Here is a 19,177-nt window from a genome sequence, read left to right on the forward strand (position 1 = left end):
GCATCAAAGATCTCTCTTCCTTATTCCTGTTACTCCAGAAATCTCAAAGACACAGAGACACACATTGCTTGTCTATTTGGAAAAAATAATTGTAACAAAATTAATTAGCTAGATTTGAAATCTTTCACTCCTAACCTGATCTGGAGATAGGAAATTTGAAACAGTTGTTATCAATAACACCTTGACCTGATTATAAATTCAGGAAGTTCACACCAATTTCTTAATCAGTTGAGAAATAAAACAAAAGATGGTCTGAGCTCTTTGTATCAGTGTGGCTTTCCCTCCGATTCTGAAAAGGGATAATGCAATCAATGACTTCCACTGTGACTTTCTCCTTGATATATATATATATATTTTTTTTAAAAAAGCTCCATGCTTAAAAACAACTATTAGAAATTTATATATACATACCATGATTTTATACTTTCTATCTCATCCACTACATATATCCAGTATCTACAACAGTATCAGGCACTTCACAGTCAATATTTGTTGAATGGATGGTGGATGGATGACTGGATGGATGGATAAATGGATGGAAGCTATAAAATGAAAGGCTGATCCAAATAGTAAGGATGAAAAATACATGTTTAGTTTTTTCTCCATTTCTTCTTCAATGGGTAAAATAAATATAAAATGTTAAACACTAAAGGAATAGTAATTCAGAACTAGAAATAGCTTATTTTATTAATTTTGGTATAACACTAGGTACAGTACAATTAATATGCTGCTTTGTCACAGAAATTAATCAGCACTAGTATATGGTTTAAATTATACAGAACCATACTGTTAAATATGTGCATATTCTTTTTGGCTGTCTTAAAAATAAACCCCAAAAATGTAAATAAATACCACCTGGTTCATTTTTACCACCCCTTGGAAGAAGATGGAATAATTGTCATATGTTTTTGAGTTTATGTTTAGCAGATTTATACTACATATATGTATGTTTTTTTAAAGACCAACAGTCACAAGATTCTGAAGAGCTATACATTATTGAGCTAGGTTAATGCCCTTGGATTATATGGGACTTTTCCTGAGTCAGTATTCAAATCTGGAGAGAAGAACTGGGTGACATTCAAGTCTTTCTTTCTGATTCTGTCTTTCTTAGCTACCAATCAACTCCCATCTCTTCCTACTCAATCCTTCTCTCCACTCTCCCCTTATCTATCATCTCCCTTTCCCATTCTATCATTACCATTACTCCATTTCCTTCCTTCCCACTCCCACCGTAACCTAAAGGATGACAATAATCAATCAAGGTGGAGAGAACCATGATGATCATTTACTACTACTCCCCCACCAGTCAAAGCCCAGTCATGAGAAGGAGATGAAGGTCATGCACCCACATATTGCTTAGCACCCACACTTGCTTGAATTTTTATTTGTACCTTCTTCCAGTTAGTTGGATTTTACCACTTGATTAATGTTTTCATGACCAGGAATGATTTAAACATTCTTCTAGTATTTCTTTCAGTTGCTATAAAAATCAAAGCATTCTCTCTTTGTGCTAACATTTGCAATTACATTTTAATATCACTGACATGGCAGAAATGTATAATAAAACCTACCACGCTGACTAGGTTTACACAGTTGCCATGGTTCTGGATTTCCAGTCAATACAGATCTAGGAATTCCTCATTCCTTGACCATTTACTTTGCGTCCTAGGACACAATCCTTCAGGTAAACAACTCCTTATTTCTTTATTCAGCATCCCATCTTTCAACATTGCAGAGGCCCATGGATTAGAAGGGCCATCAACTAATACAGAAAATGGGTTTACACCTTCTGATTCAACACCAGAAACTGCTTGTGTCATATGGAAGACCTCTATATCAGAGCAATTCAGATTCTACTTGTGATACCTAAGGTAAGGAGCCTCCTGACTCCACACTGATGTTGGAATTTTATAAGAAGTAGAATGTCTAAATCTCATTCCAATCTGTCTTTGTAAATATTTATTTTAACCAAAATCTTGATAAATAAGTACAAATAAAACAAGCTTGTTTTTTATATCCAAAAAATGAGACTGAATTTCTTTAGTCACTTTTAGTTTCTCTCAAGGTATTATTATAATAAAATACACACCAAAACTTTGATCTGCTTGGTAGCTCTGTTTTGATTCTGAAGTGACTCTGGTACTCATAATAGCAAGTTACATGGGACACAACCATATTTTTCAGGGGTTATGAAAAGAGGAAAATTGTGAGTAAATGTTTCAGAAATAAATTTCTAATTTCCTGTAATTAAGTTTTGATTTCAGAAGGGAGTTCTTGTAAGGCTGAAACATGCTTTACTGCTACAAAAATGTTTCATTCAGCTGCCATTATAAATTAATAAGGTACCTTTTCATTAGAAGATCAGGTTAACATGGCAATTCTACACATATTAAATATTTAAGGACTCAAAATTATATCAAAATCCTTTCTGAGAATATAGGCTTTCAAGGACTCTGTTTTTAGTACTATTTTTCTTTATTCATCTGCAAAGTTCATTGGGACACTTTTGAGGAAGCCATATTTTTCTTCCATATGTTAACCATCATCCATATATGCTTTTTATTCCAAATGTCCTTGAGAAATGCTACTCAGTGCTACAAGCATGGATGAACAGAGGCTCATGTTGCTTCAAATGTCTCCTGAATCTGTAAAGCTGGGGAAATCCAATTGTTCGCTTCAGAATGGCACAACCATCTTACTGGAAAAGGAGCTCTGTCTTGTGGGAAGTGATGGGTAGACTTCTGAAGGACAGGTAACCCCTGAATTCTTACCTGAACTACAGCTTTGCAGATGAACTTCCATCTGCCAGATTCTTCCATCTAAAGCCTTCCTTTTTCACCACAGAGAATTCTCCTTTTTATCCACAGCCTCTCAGCTTTCACATTTGAAAGGACTCCAAAGGGACAAAGCAACCCTTTGCAGTTCAACCTTGATTTAATGAACTGGCAGGGTAAGCCTCACTCAGATGGAAGTGGTGGAAGCACCTGCAATATAGATTTCAGAATGTGTTCATTTGAAGTATTGGGGAAAAAAATCCAAGGACCATGAAATTACTGTTGACTGAAATATGAAGTCTCCAGAATAACCAAATTTATACCACATAATACCTTGAGGATTTATTTCAAAATGTACTGAGATGCAAAAAATTTAACTTTTCCTCTAAGAAACATTCATTTATCAATCTTCCTCGAACTATTGTTTTTCTTTACTAGATAGAATCCTTCAAACACTTGGATAGAAGAAATGTACCTCATCAGTCATGACACTCTGTTTTCTATTGAGTACTATGCACAAATCCTGGAAATAAATAGATAAAAACATTCCAAGTGGATACTTGTAGGGCCAGTTAGAGTTTCCTAGAGCACACATAACTGTGAGATTTTCCCTTCCTACAGTCCTTTGTGTGCCATTTTCCTGGCCTTTGAACCAAAACACAGTCCTTGCCATGCCTTGAACGTTGCGGGGGCCCTCTCCTCCAGTTGGTGAAGGTCACAGGTTCACCGCCAATCCACTCCCAGTGGCCAGCACGCACTTGGTCATTCAAACCTGACATGAACCAAAGAAGGGTGCCAAATGATTTTTATTACTTTTACAACTGGATGTCATATCAACCCACTGTTCTAAGCTCAGTAATCACATGCAATTGTGAGCCTACATTCTAAAGCGTGGACTAGGACCTGGGAATCCTCTAAGACACCCTGAGACTATGAGGCTTTGGTGTAAGGCCAGGTAGGAATCCAAATCCTAGTTTCACCACTTGCTAGGTGAACATATCTGGGCAGGTTATTTAACCTCTCTGAGTTCTCCAAGTATTAGTTTTCTCATCTCAGAAATGTATATCTAAGTAGAACTAGCTCTATGTTGAGGATTAAATAAGATAATGCACATAAAGCTCATGACATAGAAGTGTTAATAAATGGCACTTATTATTCATACTTCCTACAGGCAGAATACCTGTCACAGGGAAACAGATATACTCCTGTCTATTTATCTGCCTTGTGATTCTTGGGTATCATATTTGAAAGTAGCTTATTAAGTATTATTTTTAGTCTGGAGCTTAAGATTTTTTTAATCTGCTACAGTTCTAATAAAAAGCAGATTTTCTCAATTTGCCTCTCTACTCCCACTGGCAATTTTTTTTTTTTTAATTACACTTCAGTGTTACAAAGCTCTTAAATTTTTTCTTAAGGAAGCATTCCTGGGATGAATTGAGAGAGTAGCATTTGATGTATATATACTGTGCTGTGTTCTGTGCTATGCTTAGTTGCTCAGTCGTGTCCAGCTCTTTGTGATCCTATGGGACTGTAGCCTGCCAGGCTCCTCTGGCCATGGAATTCTCCAGGCAAGAGTACTGGAGTGGGCTGCCATGCCCTCCTGCAGGGGATTGTCCCAACCCAGGGATCAAACCTGGGTCTCCTGCATTACAGGTAAATTCTTTACCACTGAGCTATTAGGGAAGCCCCCATATACATACTGCTGCTGCTAAGTCACTTCAGTCGTGTCTTTATTTATCTTGGACTCTGTGCGACCCCATAGACAGCCACCCAACAGGCTACCCTGTCCCTGGGATTCTCCAGGCAAGAACACTGGAGTGGGTTGCCATTTCCTTCTCCAATGCAGAAAAGTGAAAAGTAAAAGTGAAGTCGCTAAGTCGCGTCTGACTCTTAGTGACCCCATGGACTGCAGCCCACCAGGCTCGTCCGTCCATGGGATTTTCCAGGCAAGAGTACTAGAGTGGGGTGCCAATACTACCATGTTTAAAATAGCTAGCTAGTGGGGAGCTGCTATAATACAGGGAGCTCAGCCCAATGCTCTGTGATGATCTAGATGGGTGAAATGGGGGTCCCTCAAGAGGGAGGGCATGTATACACACAGCTGATTCATGCTGTTGTACAATAGAAACTAACACAACATTGTAAAGCAATTACACTCCAATTTAAAAATAATAAAAAAAATTTTCCCCTCGTCACTCTCTTTTAGAATAGAGATTAAAATAATAGAATAATAAAAAACAAAAAGAATCCTGTGCAATAGGATTACCTGGCAGCTCACAAACCAAATTTGACTGTGAAAATGGTCTTTGTTATGCAGCATGTAACCTTCTCCCCACTGGTTCTCATTTGATATTTTGGGGTAGAATAAAATGAAGTACTCTTGATTGGGAATGACTTGTTTCCTTCTGGATTGTTTCTGTGAATTACTGATCAGGTGATGCTACGCCCCAAAACTTTGTGGGATTAGAAAGTTGACATCAGTCATTGTGGACATAGAGAAAATTTATCTTCCAGACTTCACATAATACTCTCAGATGACTTCAGAATTACACACTCACTGAGTATCACAGAGATTTTAAGAAGCCGAGTGGGTTTATTATTATTTCCTTAAATACAGTATCTTGAAGAGATGGTGAGAATATTTACTTTAGTACATCCTGAGAATTCTGTTTCTAAAGTGGCTTGAAAAGATTTGTGACTACTGTTAAAATTGTAGAAAATATTAAAACTTTAGAAAAAAAGGATAAAATTAGGATTAGCTATAATTCTTAACCAGAGATAAAAAAATATTTCTAACTCTTTGGCTTATTTCTTTTTATGTCAATAAAAGAATGCCACTTCATGGCAGATAGATGGGGAAACAGCGGAAACAGTGGCTGATTTATTTTTCTGGGCTCCAAAATCACTGCAGATGGCGATTGCAGCCATGAAATTAAAAGACGATTATTCCTTGGAAGGAATGTTATGACCAATCTAGACAGCATATTAAAAAGCAGAGACATTACTTTGTCAACAAGGTCCGTCTAGTCAAGGCTATGATTTTTCCAGTGGTCATGTATGGATGTGAGAGTTGGACTATAAAGAAAGCTGAGCACCAAAGAATTGATGCTTTTGAACTGTGGTGTTGGAGAAGACTCCTGAGAGTCCCTTGGACTGCAAGGAAATCCAACCAGTCCATCCTAAAGGAGATCAGTCCTGGGTGTTCATTGGAAGGACTGATGTTGAGGCTAAAACTCCAATACTTTGGCCACCGGATGTGAAGAGCTGACTCATTGGAAAAGACCCTGATGCTGGGAAAGATTGAGGCAGGAGGAGAAGGGGATGACAGAGGATGAGATGGTTGGATGGCACCATCGACTCAATGGACATGGGTTTGGGTGGACTCCAGGAGTTGGTGATGGACAGGGAGGCCTGGCGTATTGCGGTTCATGGGGTTGCAAAGAGTCAGACACGACTTAGCAACTGAACTGAACTGATAAGTATATATTATGTGTATATATATCACTTGTATATATACTTTTTTATTCTAAATTATTTCATGCTTCATATGACTGTAGACTGTGTTTTTCACTTAGCACCTTGCCACAAATGCAGTACATTACATATTTTATATATAATATGCATCCATTGTTGAATGAATCTATAAACATAAGGCATTGTTATATCTTTAATATTCTTTCATATGGCTATATTATAATTTATTAAACCATTCCCTATTTACAACTATTTTAAATTTTTTGCCTTTAGAAATAACATTTATGAGTTTTAAAAGGTAGACTGTCTAACCATCTAACCATTGCTTATTATCATAGACAACAATTATTTGACCCATGGAAGGGAGACCTTCTCTTTGTGGTCTTGCCTCCCTCCTCAGGGTAACACAGATACTTGCCTATCCAAAACGGCTTTCTTCCACTGATGTCCCAAAGCCATCTCATGTGCTGCCTGGAGATGACAGTTACAAGGCTGCCTTGGTGACTACATGCAAACAGAAAAATCAGAGCGTCAGTGACACGGAGTTCAGCATTTCAGATGATGTGAGATGCATAATGGAAATCAAAGCTAGTTCATCTAGAAAACTGGTATATATGTAGAAAGAACCTTCCAAGATTTTAATACTCATTTTTTTATATTAATGAATATCTGTGGGGAAGGGGGTGCTTGCATCCATGCTAAGTCACAGGGTGGGGTAGATAACAGTAAAGAAGTGATACTGTATTATAATATCTGGGCTTTAAAGCACAAATCCTTTTCAGAAGATCAGCAGCTGTTTACTTATATAGATTAATTACTTAATGTCAAAAAATGACCCCTCTCATGGGAAGTTTATCTCTAAATTGCATAAATTTGGCAATTACCTGGTTAATTTGATTAGTAAAGTAACCCAAGCTACCAGATAAAATTACTGGAGGCCAACATTTTGAGCTTGATGTGTTTAGTCAAATCCCCAAATATATGTGACTCTTTTTCATCCTGCTCAGGGAAAGGAGGTCAGCCTCACTGGCAAACCTTTGTATGTTATGAAGAAATTAAAGCACCTGTTCTTACAAATACATATAAACGTTTTCTCCAAAATATAGTTGTATTTTTTATATGTTTAAAGTTTACAGCGTAGTGCCTTGACTTACATAAACTGTGAAATTTGATTACCACAGTAAGTTTAGTTAGTACCCATTTCATATAGTTACCAAAAAAACAAAAAATGTTTTTTCCTTATGATGAGAATTCTTAGAATTTACTCTTAACACCTTTCACATCTATCACACAATAATCCTGTTACACATCACAGCCATATTCTTTATCTTATAACTGGCAGTTTATATCTTTTGATTACCTTCATCCAACTCTCCCACCCCAAATTCCTCACTTCTTAAAACCACAAACTTGATTCATCTGTTGATGGACACTTACATTGCTTCCATGTCTTCACTTTGTAAAAAAAAAAATACTGTTATAAACATGGGTGCAGATACCTTTTCACCTTTTCAACAGAGTACTGTCGTTTCCTTTAGACATATTCCCAGAAGCGGAATTGCTGGATCATACCGTAATTCAATTTTTAACTTTTGAGGGGCCTCAATACTCTTCCATGGTGGCTGTACCATTTTACAATCCTACCAACAATAAGGGATTCCTTCTCTCCACATCCTTGCCAGCATTTGTTATATCTTGTCTTTTTCGTGACCGACACTAACAGGCGTAAGAATTCTTTATGAGTTATTTTTGCAGCTAGCTAAGTTATTCCTATAAGCAATATTTGATCCCAATTCTCCAACAGTGTTCATTTAAAACTCTAAAATACTCTAAGCAAAAAGCCAATAGATATATTCTTTTTCTTTTCTTTTTTGATACAAAAAGTTTCAACAACAAAAAAGGGGAAAAAATCACCACACGCTTCTTGCCTAGTTAATATCTATTGCTGTTTTAAAAGTCAAGAACCATGATTAGTAATACATACTTGTCACAAGTTTACATTGCTGAACTGAATTTTTTTTTCATTTTACCTACAACTATCCAAGCTTTAGATTCATTTCTGAATGCTTTTCCAGATCATGTATGGTGAACATAATCTAATCTCTCTCTTAATGATATTTTTCCTACTAATACCGTCCTTTCGTATGGTATAATGCAGTGATGACTCCTAGGCCTTCTGAGATATGTAGGCACTTTTCTACTTCTCTGAATGTCCTCATGGTGCTGGATTCAGGTCATGTGACTTGGTTCCGACGTTTCTATTTACTGTGGCTTCTGTCTGACAGTTACAACAGACATGATAGCCAGTTCTCTTCCCTCTCCCTCAGATCCAATATGGCAATTCTGATGTGCTGAGGGTTTAAAACACAGAATATGAAATGTGTATTAAAAATAGCCCAAGGGAGGGTTCGAGGGGCTGTTTCAATTAATGTGACATATTAGAGTGTGGGAGACCTGGGTTCTACTTCCTGCTCTGTCCCCAATTTCCTTATGGATGTAACTTCAGCCTCAGAGTCTTTATCAGGAAGGAATAGATTTTATTCAAGGACATTTAACACCTACTTCTGCTTTAAGATCCTTGAAACTATCTTTAAAATAAGACTTTGCAAAATCCATTTTAGCTGCTTAAGTGTAAGTTTGATTTCTTTATTGATGCTCTGAGAAGAGCAAGAGCAAGAGGAGAAGAGAGCTATGTTTAGAATAGGTAAAATGTTAGGCCACAGTTATTTACAAAAATAAATATTTAGGCATTTTCATTTTATAAAAATGCCTATCATTTCCTTTTATTCCCATATATATACAAATAAAAGAGAGAAAATTAACCATATAGATACAGATATACTATACAGATATAAAAGTAAAATATAGAGAAACATACAAATAAAAATCTTTTGACATCTCTGAAATCTGAAGACATTCAAAGTGTAGAATTAAAAACATAACCCTGAATTTTTCCAGTTTTAGAAGTAAACATCTACTTCGTTAGAACTTTTTGATTAAATATAGATATATTTTAGACCAACTCTTTAAGGACAGGTCAGCAGGGGTTCCAGACACTCCTGTGGGAAACCAAAATGGTTTCAGAGATAATGATCTATAATAATAGAATTACCAAATGTACAGTGACTGCCTAAGGAAGTGAGCAGATGAGATTATGATATGCAAATTCAAGAAATACCTAATCTCGGAGTCTGGTTCCTCTGGGCTAAAAAAATAATAAAACACCAATGGGGAGGAAAGGAGAAAGGAGATAAAGATTGAGTTGAGTTAGCAATCTGATTAGGGGCAAAGGATAAAGTAAAATTTGCTGTGCTTCTCGAAACATGCATGCTGTAAATGACCATCTGTAAAGGACCATCAGGTAGCAAGAGAGCCTGAGGAAATATAAATCAGAATTGAAAAATGCTCCCTGAGATCTAAAAAACACACTAGATATGTATTAATTCTAATTATAGACTCTAAAACCATCTCCTATAAGTATTCATGAGAAAGTAAATAGCCAAGTTATAAAATGTTGCAACTATTATTTTTATATCATAGAAAGAATTGATAATTCCCAGGGGAATATTCATTGTTCAGGGCAAAGAGGTTAGAGAAGAAGAGGATCAAATGAACCTGAAAAGTAATGGGTGAAGGGAAGCAGAGGCCCATAGAATGAATGAAAACATGTTGAATGATAGAGGAGGTCTTGGGGTTCAGAGGAAAATTATACTAAGGAGGTAGGCTTGCCATTCAAAAATGTTCCTTTTAAAGTGACTGATCCAAATCTTTTAGTTTGTTTTTAACCTGCTGCTAGATATTTTCTGAAATGCCTCTATTTTTAACTGTTCTTAGGATAATCATTTTTCTTGTCCTTTTGAAATAAAATGCATATTGAAGCATCATACAAAAGTCATCAGGTCAAATATTTATACCTATTCTTCACTTAAAATTAGAAAATTTGAAGCATTTTTATGATATTTAAAAAATCTCATAGCACATATTTTTTCTTTACCTCTTATACACCTTGGAATACCATCAGAAGTGGTATTTGATAGATACCTAATTTCTGGAGCAATATGGTACATACATAACATACACTTCAAAATAGTTTATATTACTGATAGATAATGAGTCACTTTCTAAAATATGATGGAAAATCTCCAGTTGCCCCCTAAAAACTTTATCTTGTTCTGAAAATTTTTTCAGTTGTACATCTAAAAAAAGGTCTCAGTACAATAGTCTAAAGCAATTCCCTGAAACCAGTTTACAAATTAATTTCACAAAGATATGAAAAAATTAATTCTGAAACTGCTTATTACATAATGTTTGATTTGCTAAATATGGTCGCCAATCCCCCTAAATTAATAGGGGAGATAGAAAATTTCCATCACTCTTATACTAGATTTTATAATAGTTTACTGCAGAACAAAATACCTATGTATGTATTTCTTAATATCATTATTCTGAGATTATGATCTTCCAGATTTTTGGTGTCAAAAAACATTTGTTATGAAACCATGGCAATTTAAGGTAATCCTATTGATGTCATCATTTTGCTAACCCTGCATTAGTCTCCTGATATATTTTTTATTTTATTGATCCATCTAATTGCCCAAATCTGTTATATTTCTGTACACTAACAACAAAATATCAGAAAGAGAATTTGAGGCAATAATCTCATTTACTAGTGCATCAGAAAGAATAAAATACCTAGGGATACCTAATGAAGCAAAAGACCTGTACTTAGAAAACTATAAGGTGTTGAAAGAAACTGAAGATGACAGGTAGAAAGATATACTGTGTTCTTAGGTTGGAAGAATCAATATTGTTAAAATGACCATACTACCCAAGGCAATCTACAGATTCAGTGCAACCTCTATCAAATTACCAGTGGCATCTTTCATAGAACTGGAACCAAAAAAAATTAAATATGTATGGAGACACAAAAACTCCAAGTACCCAAAACAATCCTGAGAAAGAAGACTGGAGTTTGAGGAATGATACACCCTAACTTCAGACTATAATATAAAGCTACAGAAATCAAAAGAGTATGGTACTGGCACAAAAACAGATACATAGATCAATGCAACAGTATAGAATACCCAGAAATAAACCCACACACTTATGGTCAATTAAATCTATGACAAATGAGACAAGAATATACAATGGAGAAAAGATAGTCTCTTCAATAAAGAAAACATACACACAATAGAACATTACTCAGCCATACAGAGGAATGAAATAATGCCAATTGTCACAACATGGATGGACCTAGAGATTATCATACTGAGTGAAGTAAGTCAAGGAAAGACACTTATATATGGAATTTAAAAAATAATACAAATGAACTTATTTATAAAACAGAAATAGAGTCACAGACACAGAAAACAAACTCATGGTTATCAAAGCATCAAAGGGAGAGGGATAAAGCAGCAATTTTGGAGTAGCATTAGTATCTATTAAAACCATAATAAAACATCCACTTACACCCACTAGAATGGCTAAAATCACAGAGACTGACGATGTTGCAGAGTAAATGGATAAATTTTGTCAATATCTGACCACAAGTTATCTTTCATTGAGTGTTCTGTTCTGTTATCTAATCGCACTTTGTCCAACCTGTCTGGTTTCATAACCATCAATGCCTCTTATATTGTTATAGGCTTGGTGCTATGAGATCTTTCATTGTTATATATTTCCAAATCAGTGGGCTGGGATTCCTATTTAATTAATAAATGATAGACTCTGCCATGCTGCTGACTCAGACAATCTCCTGACTTTCTTCAAAAGTTTGAGATGGAGAGGCTAAAAAATAAAACTGTGACATAGGCACAGTTTATCATAAAAGAGCTATGAAACATCATTAAGGTCAGCCCAAATCTGTTCTGAACTACAGAACTCCCTCCAAGCTCCTAAAACAAAGCCAGGTAGATGTTAGACACTCAACACTTGAATGAATGAAGAAACACTAGAGTTCCATGAGGAAAACAGAAACATTAACAAAGAAGCATCAGCCAAATGAGAAATGGGGCTTCTTACTGTTCCCTGCAAGCTTGGGCAGCTGTAGTCCACGTGCCTTTCTGCTCTGTGATCAAGGAGTGGCAGTAGCCTGAATGATGGTGCCACCCAGCTGGGCAGGATTTATCTTCCACCTCCTGAAAAATAGTTGTCCATGCTCACATCATAATGGTCTTTACAACCTAGAGTCTATTCTCAACATAGAGAATCCTGTGAGTCCTCTAACGAAAATAACTTTGTCACTAGAAAGGAGGTCAGCCCTAATCCCCGTTCTCCACTTTGAGAAACACAATGGCTTCTTATGGGACACGGTAAAGTCAGCCATGTTTTAGTTTTACACCTTTAACGTTATAATAATTGAATAAAATAAGTAAGCCTCTTTTTAAATTGTAGTGCTTAACTACTGTGTTTTGTGATTTTTAAAGCATCAACTGGCCATCTTTTCCTCTTCCCCCCTCAAAGCATAACACAGCAGGCAGAGGAAACAGCAGTAGACAGGGCGCCTCCTCTCCCTCCTGGGTTATGATGGGACTTGCTACAAGAAAAGGGATGTGGCTGCTCGGCCTGTGTCCCACCTTGGTGTGGGGGCTCCAGGATCTCCAGGCAATTCCATCGCACTTGTACAATTTTTGGAGGCTTTCTTCAAAGTGGAAGAGTCCCTTTAATTCCAGTGTGCAGTTCTTTGGGAATGAGGGCAACGGGTCCTATGGGAAGGAAAGGTAATTTAGATCTGACACCCTGTAAACCGATCACACTGTTACCTCTTTTAGGTCATCATTTGCTGAATAGTGTTTGAACTGAGAAAACTATCCCCAAACTTGAAGGCTGTTTTTCAGCTCAGGAAACAGCTTATTGTAAGGAGAGTAGGAAGTGAAGAGATTTTCATACCTGTCTGGGGAAGTGTGAGCCGGTTGTGGATTCCTCCTTATCGGCTTGAGGCGGTTCTGCCACTTTGGTTGTCTTTTGGGGCTCACTAATAAAGGATACGTTGGCCTTCCTTCTGCGAGCTGGGGAGCCGTCATCTTCCAGTTTCAGGGAAATCACCCCATGATACTTGAGGAAATCAGCAAACAACAGTGAAGACAAAACAAACAACAAGACAGAAAACAAAAACATTTGTTGTAAAAACAGGCAATCCAAACACTGGATCAAGATAAAGAGATAAAAGGATGTTTTCCTGACCACCCAAGCCTCTAAACAAAATTCAAACAGGATTGTAAGGAAAATATATAAATATAATAGTTATGAAAGGTAGTTTCACTAGATATTTTGCATCCATAAAATACAAAAAATTTAGCAATCCTCTCAGACTCAGACAGAGGAGCCTGGCAGGCCTGGGGGTTGCAAAGAATTGGACATGACTGAGGGACTGATCACATGCATTGCTTACACAGTATATACGCTTACGTTATAGATGATGTCTGTTCTATTTTTATAAACAGAGGATGGAGGAACCTGAAATCAACAGAGGAAATAAACAGGAACAAAATTGGCTTGAATAATAATTCATAATAGGGCAAAACCCTTCCAATAAGATTTTTTAGTAACTAAAAATTTCTAAACATATTTTTAAAAGAGTTTCCAAGCCCAAATAATGGGAATTTTTAAAAAGTCACTGGACTAATCACAACTTATCAGTGTTGACTCATCTATTCTTCGTCCCAGTTAGAAAAGACATCCTTGTTTTTTTGGTACATCTATAGTGCACAGAGGTCCAAGAAACACCACACACACACACACACACACACACACACACACTTACTCATGAGTGTATGCCTGGTGAGAATGCTATGCTAGTAAATTCAAAGCCATGGTTTCTACACCCAAATAATCTCATTCTTTTTCAGGACCACGAGTCATTCCCTATCTGTCTTGATCACAAAAGGAACCAAAGCAGAAATCATAGGGATGAGTCAGAATATCTATCACTTCAGCCAGTACAATTAATGAACTATGCTGATGTTTGTATGTAAAAGCCACTTCACGATGGTCCAAGGAACCATGAGAATGTCTATGGCCCCCATTCACTGTAAGAAGCAAAACAGCTTCCTCAGCATTCCAGATTACTTACTAAGATCCTTTGATCCCTTTCATATGCACTCCACACATCAAAACCCAGGAGGTCCCCATCCTTACTGTTTTGCCATCCCCTCGGGTCCTAAGCTTCACTGGAGAAAGATCTTCAGAACCAAAGTCCCGCAGGGCGTCACCCCTGGTGACTGCTAGCTGCTTGGAAGTTGGAAGGGGTCTTCTTTCCAGATGAAAGGAATCAGAAGTGGTGGGTGAGGAAGCCCCTGGGGAGAGCAGGTGCCAAATGCCCTTCTCCCATGCACTGGGCATGTTTGAATTGAAGGCATATGAAGGATGGCACTGCCCTGGTGGCACACAAAACGGCAGGTCAGTCCATTTTACACAAACAGATAAGTGATCACATCGACGAAGCTTGTCATTAAATTCAGATGGATGATTTTCCCACCAGATGTTGTCTTGCTGCCATTTGCCAGAAACCCCTTTTCTCTTCATCAGTTTCCATACAGGAAAGCTATGCCCTTCTGCACATCTACAGCGTGATTATGAGTCATGAAATTCATTCACAAGCCACAGATGAAAATCACTGTGGTGACTTTATAATCATCCCATCTACTTGGGAAATAGACTGCCTTCATTTCATATCAACAGAACTCCTCTGTGTTATTGGGTTTATTCCCTGATCAAGTATCATTCCACAAACATTTTTACTTGTTCACCCTCTCCCCAGTCTCCATAGGTAGAAACTGGAATTGTTGGAAGATGTTAGTGAAACCAGATAACAGTTATTCAGATGAGACTTCAACTGTTAGAGCAAAGACTCAGTCAATCTTAATGGCTCTCCTTTGATTAAAAATATTGCCAATTAGTATGAAAAACGTCTAAACCCAGAAGCACGTTTGGATACCTTATACTTCATCTGTCAAGTGTGTACTTCATCTATGTATGTACTTACTGTGACCAGAAAAGTCTACTGGAAAAAAAAAAAAGAATTTGGTGAGGCAAGGTGGTGCGAAGAGATGTGGAAATATGAGTATGGTAAAGGAAAGAGGAAAGTGTCTATATTTATTATAGAATGAGAAAGAGAAGTGGAGATAACTAAGCAAAGAAAAATATATGGCCCATAGGGCATGACCGTGTATAAAAACTGGAGTGTAAGACTAAGCATTGTAACTGGACACTTGTCAAATGCTAAAAAGACGAATAAGTAGAGGGTATTTGGCAGGAAAAAGTCAGCGTACCAAGGACTTTGGCTGATCTTTATTTAGTTCACAGGTTGTTCTTTCGCATATACCATCCAGGACCTGTTTGGCTCTGCAACCCAAGGTTATTCATTAATATTCTCCAGCTGCTCCTGAAGCCCCACGCCAGCTGCACCTTTCACATCTATTTTCCTCCCATTCCTTCCTCCCTCAGAATTTTCGTGGTCACACTACAGCGAGGGCTCAGATTTTAGGCATTAAGAGCTCTCTTCCACAGAGGAAGGTAATTACAGCCCTACAAACTCGGGGCAGGGAAATAATTGTCGATAGATTCTCACCAACATTGTTTCCCCCTTGGTGAGAACAACAAACGGGTAGGGGAAAAAAAACAATGAGGCACTGACTTGTTGCTTTTCTCAAACGATCGTTCTTAGCAGGAGGAAAGCCACATGAAGCAGAAAGCAGAATAAAGGGCCTACATCATGACTGAGGTTGCTTTCTTGACAAGAAATGAAGCATTTTGATTTGAAAGCGTTATCCAGCACGCTGGCTGTTGAAAGTAAGCAGCTACAGTGCCAAGACTGCTCGTGATTTCAAGATGAGGATCAAAAGAATACCTCCTTTTGAGTCCAAAATTTTCACTGCAGTTTTTGTCTTTGTGCCAAGAACCGCATTCACGGGGGAGTTCAGAATTACTTCAAAGACCTCATCATCTTCGTCTAATCCGTCATAGGTAATTGCTATATTCCACATCTTAGTTGACATTCCTACAAGAAGTAAACATTTTAATTACTCTTTAATTGCTATTTCAATCAACTAGGTGTCAGCGAAATATATTAATTAACATGTCTGCAGCCAGACTGCAGTAGCCTGAGTGAGCCATTGTACAGCAACCAACTTGCTGAAGTCGTGCTGTTCTCCCAAATAATATTAAAAGACCACATTTGTTCCTGGACAATGATGATTCCGTTTAAATGCAAACACTGTAACAAAAAAAAGCAAGCTGCATTAGGGAAGGGATGAACAAAAAATGGTGAGCTGTTGAGACCCCAAGACTTTTTTTTTCTTTGAGAATTTTTTCCTGACCTGCCCCTTCTCATCTTAAGAATAAACAAGTACTGCAATCTTAAAATCTTAATAGTTTGAAAAATCTTAAGATGTTGATGCAGTCAGAAGTGATTATTGGATGGTACTCCACGCTATTCATGGAACCCTTGAAATGATTGATTTCTAACGACAGCTGCTTCCATCGGCTGCCCTACTTCCTGAGATACTTGTAGCCCACAAACGCTTTTTCTGATGATGTAATACTCCAGAGTTTGATATCCTCCTGTGGAGAATTTATAGGCTGAGGGGTTCTAGAAATAGATGGAGCCAAATTTTTTTCTCTCTCTCTTTCTGTCTGCCTCTGTTCATGGAGTTACAATCAAGCTTGGATCACAGTAACTTTGCGAACTTAATACAAAACAGTTTTGATGTTACAAATGTATCTCCAGCCATCCTGTCACCACTCAGATGGGATGCAAAGCAACCCCGGAAACACATAATTAATGTTGGAAGAAACTTCAGAGATTGTCGAATCTTGACCATTTTCCATGACATGAATAGCCGGACATCCACCCCAAGGATTTATTTAGAAGAAAAAGAGTTGGCAGGAAGAAAAGAAAGTATTGTTTAGTGGAAAAAGATGGCTCAATTTTAAGGGGGAAAAATAAACTTATGGTGTAAGATTCAAGAGCTAAGTTTTGAAACTTTATTCTGGGTCATTTACTCATCAGCTATTCAAGTGCTTGTATTTCTATGTGCCGTGTCTTTCAGTTGTGTCCGACTCTTTGCGAACCCCTGGACTGTAGCCTGCCAGGCTCCTCTGTCCATGGGATTCTCCAGGCAAGAATACTGGAGTGGATTGTCATGCCCTCCTCCAGGGGATCTTCCTGACCCAAGGATCAAACCAGCATCTCCTGCATTGGCACTCCCATGAACTCATCTACATAAATAGTTAAACATGTTTTTTCTAGCATTCTCATCTAAAAATCTGAATTCTTTTCTCATTGTTTTCATCTGCCAACAGATACAGAACAGACAGTAAATACTACACGTATGTGGGCTCCAGAGTTGGAAAGACCAGGAGGGTGGAATGGGAAAACAACATGAGCAAAGTCAGAGAGCAAAGCAGAGGCCTTAATCAGGAGGGCTGAGCAGAATAGCTGGCTGGAGTAGAGGAGTCTTGCCAGGGAAGAGAGGTGATAAGGCAGCACTGACATCTTGTAGCCAGACTGCAGACAGCCCTGGACCCTAAGTGGTCAGATTCAGACTTTAAACCACAGGCAACAAGGAAGGCTCTTGAAAATGGGTGTCTTAGAAAACTGAAACTGAAAAGTGTTACGTGGGAAGATTTAGGGGCCCAGGCAGGCGAGCAAAGAAGCTAGAAGTTGGGAGTCCACATAGGTCGCTGTTGTAATAAACTGGCATGAAGAGAAAAGACTTGACGATGAAGAAAGCATATGAATACTAGGACTTTTAATAATTAGAGAGCTGTTTTGACTCTCAAAGCCCATAAAGTTAAGCAGTGGTCAAATAAAAATCCAATACAAAAAAGTGTTTTTCCAAGTCTCAACCATTTGCCCTCTTATTTTAAGAATTTTTTTAAAAATTATAGTAGCCCCATCCTCCCACCTTTAAAGAAAACCCCTTAAAGTTTTTTTTAAAACCTTTATGGAGTAGAACCATATAATTAGAGAAAAGCTATTCAAAGTTTCATTGAAGTACTTTTGATTTGTTTGCCTGCATTTCAACTCTGTTTCTATGTCTACCAGGTGTGCACATAGGAACTACTTTTTTTTAGTTAATGAGGTTAGAAATAAGAATTTTCTTAGTCTTTCTTTTTCCTTCCTCTCCCACCTTCAAGGTGCAAAGTATTTGTGAAAGCACAGTGATTATAAACAATTTCAGAAGGCTTGAACTGGCCCCCTGTTCCCATAAACAAAAGGTGCTGAAGAGGAAAGAGAAGTGTCAGGTTATGCAGACAGAGCCCACTTTACAGAGTGAGTTAATTCCTGGATATTTTCCTGTAAAACAGATTTCACTATTGAAAGACATTTTCTCAATGTTTTTTTTTTGCAAATGCCACATGAGAGAGCTGTTCCTTTGGAAAACATTTTGACTCTTAGGCACAGTGAAGTCTCAATTAAGAATGCAGCAAAGCCTTCAAGAACACCTATTTTAAAGGAAAACAATCATTTTCTTAAGAATATTTGCACTTTGACTCAAGATTAGACCCAGTCACAGGATGCCAAGTAGTCAGGGTTTGTTTTCGATATGGCGCAAAACCGCAAGGCGAGTATAGATCACTAGGGCTTTAAAAAGTCCCTCATTTTCTCTTCAGCTTCCTCCAAGAGCTCGCCACCCTTAAAATATTCACTCTGATTTCTCAATCTCTGTTTCTTCCCCAATCATAGAAACTGCTGCTTTTAAAGAAATGAACAGATTACTTTGGGTAAAAGGGGTGGGAATGGGGATGAAGACATCAGATCTGAAAGAGGTAAGGATTAACAACATGGGAGTAAGTAAGTATTTGCAGGATCAGTGGACAGGGGGAAATGTAACATTTTCTAAAGGAAGATATCAGTTTATGAAAGTTTCTGGCTAATGAGCTCCAAAACAATGAGCAGCCAAGTGCTGTTTCATTTATAAACTGTA

General features: G+C 37.6%; 1 protein-coding gene across 4 annotated transcripts in view; it reads right to left on the reverse strand.

The window, feature by feature from the left end:
* Positions 1 to 669: 669 nt before the first annotated feature.
* The window catches only part of FREM1 (FRAS1 related extracellular matrix 1), a 218,992-nt gene continuing 200,484 nt past the window's right edge, over positions 670 to 19,177 (reverse strand). For all 4 annotated transcript variants that reach the window (XM_070375913.1, XM_070375912.1, XM_014476323.2 and 1 more), the window contains 8 exons: positions 16,096 to 16,245; positions 14,385 to 14,623; positions 13,656 to 13,703; positions 13,137 to 13,301; positions 12,824 to 12,952; positions 12,270 to 12,385; positions 6,667 to 6,752; positions 670 to 3,546 (listed from right to left, as the gene is read on the reverse strand). In XM_070375913.1, coding sequence (XP_070232014.1) covers positions 3,347 to 3,546; positions 6,667 to 6,752; positions 12,270 to 12,385; positions 12,824 to 12,952; positions 13,137 to 13,301; positions 13,656 to 13,703; positions 14,385 to 14,623; positions 16,096 to 16,245 — 1,133 coding nt within the window. In that variant the 3' untranslated portion in view covers positions 670 to 3,346. The remainder of the gene's footprint in view (positions 3,547 to 6,666; positions 6,753 to 12,269; positions 12,386 to 12,823; positions 12,953 to 13,136; positions 13,302 to 13,655; positions 13,704 to 14,384; positions 14,624 to 16,095; positions 16,246 to 19,177) is intronic.

This window comes from Bos mutus, chromosome 8 (genome assembly GCF_027580195.1).
Source record: "Bos mutus isolate GX-2022 chromosome 8, NWIPB_WYAK_1.1, whole genome shotgun sequence".
NCBI classification, from domain to species: domain Eukaryota; kingdom Metazoa; phylum Chordata; class Mammalia; order Artiodactyla; family Bovidae; genus Bos; species Bos mutus.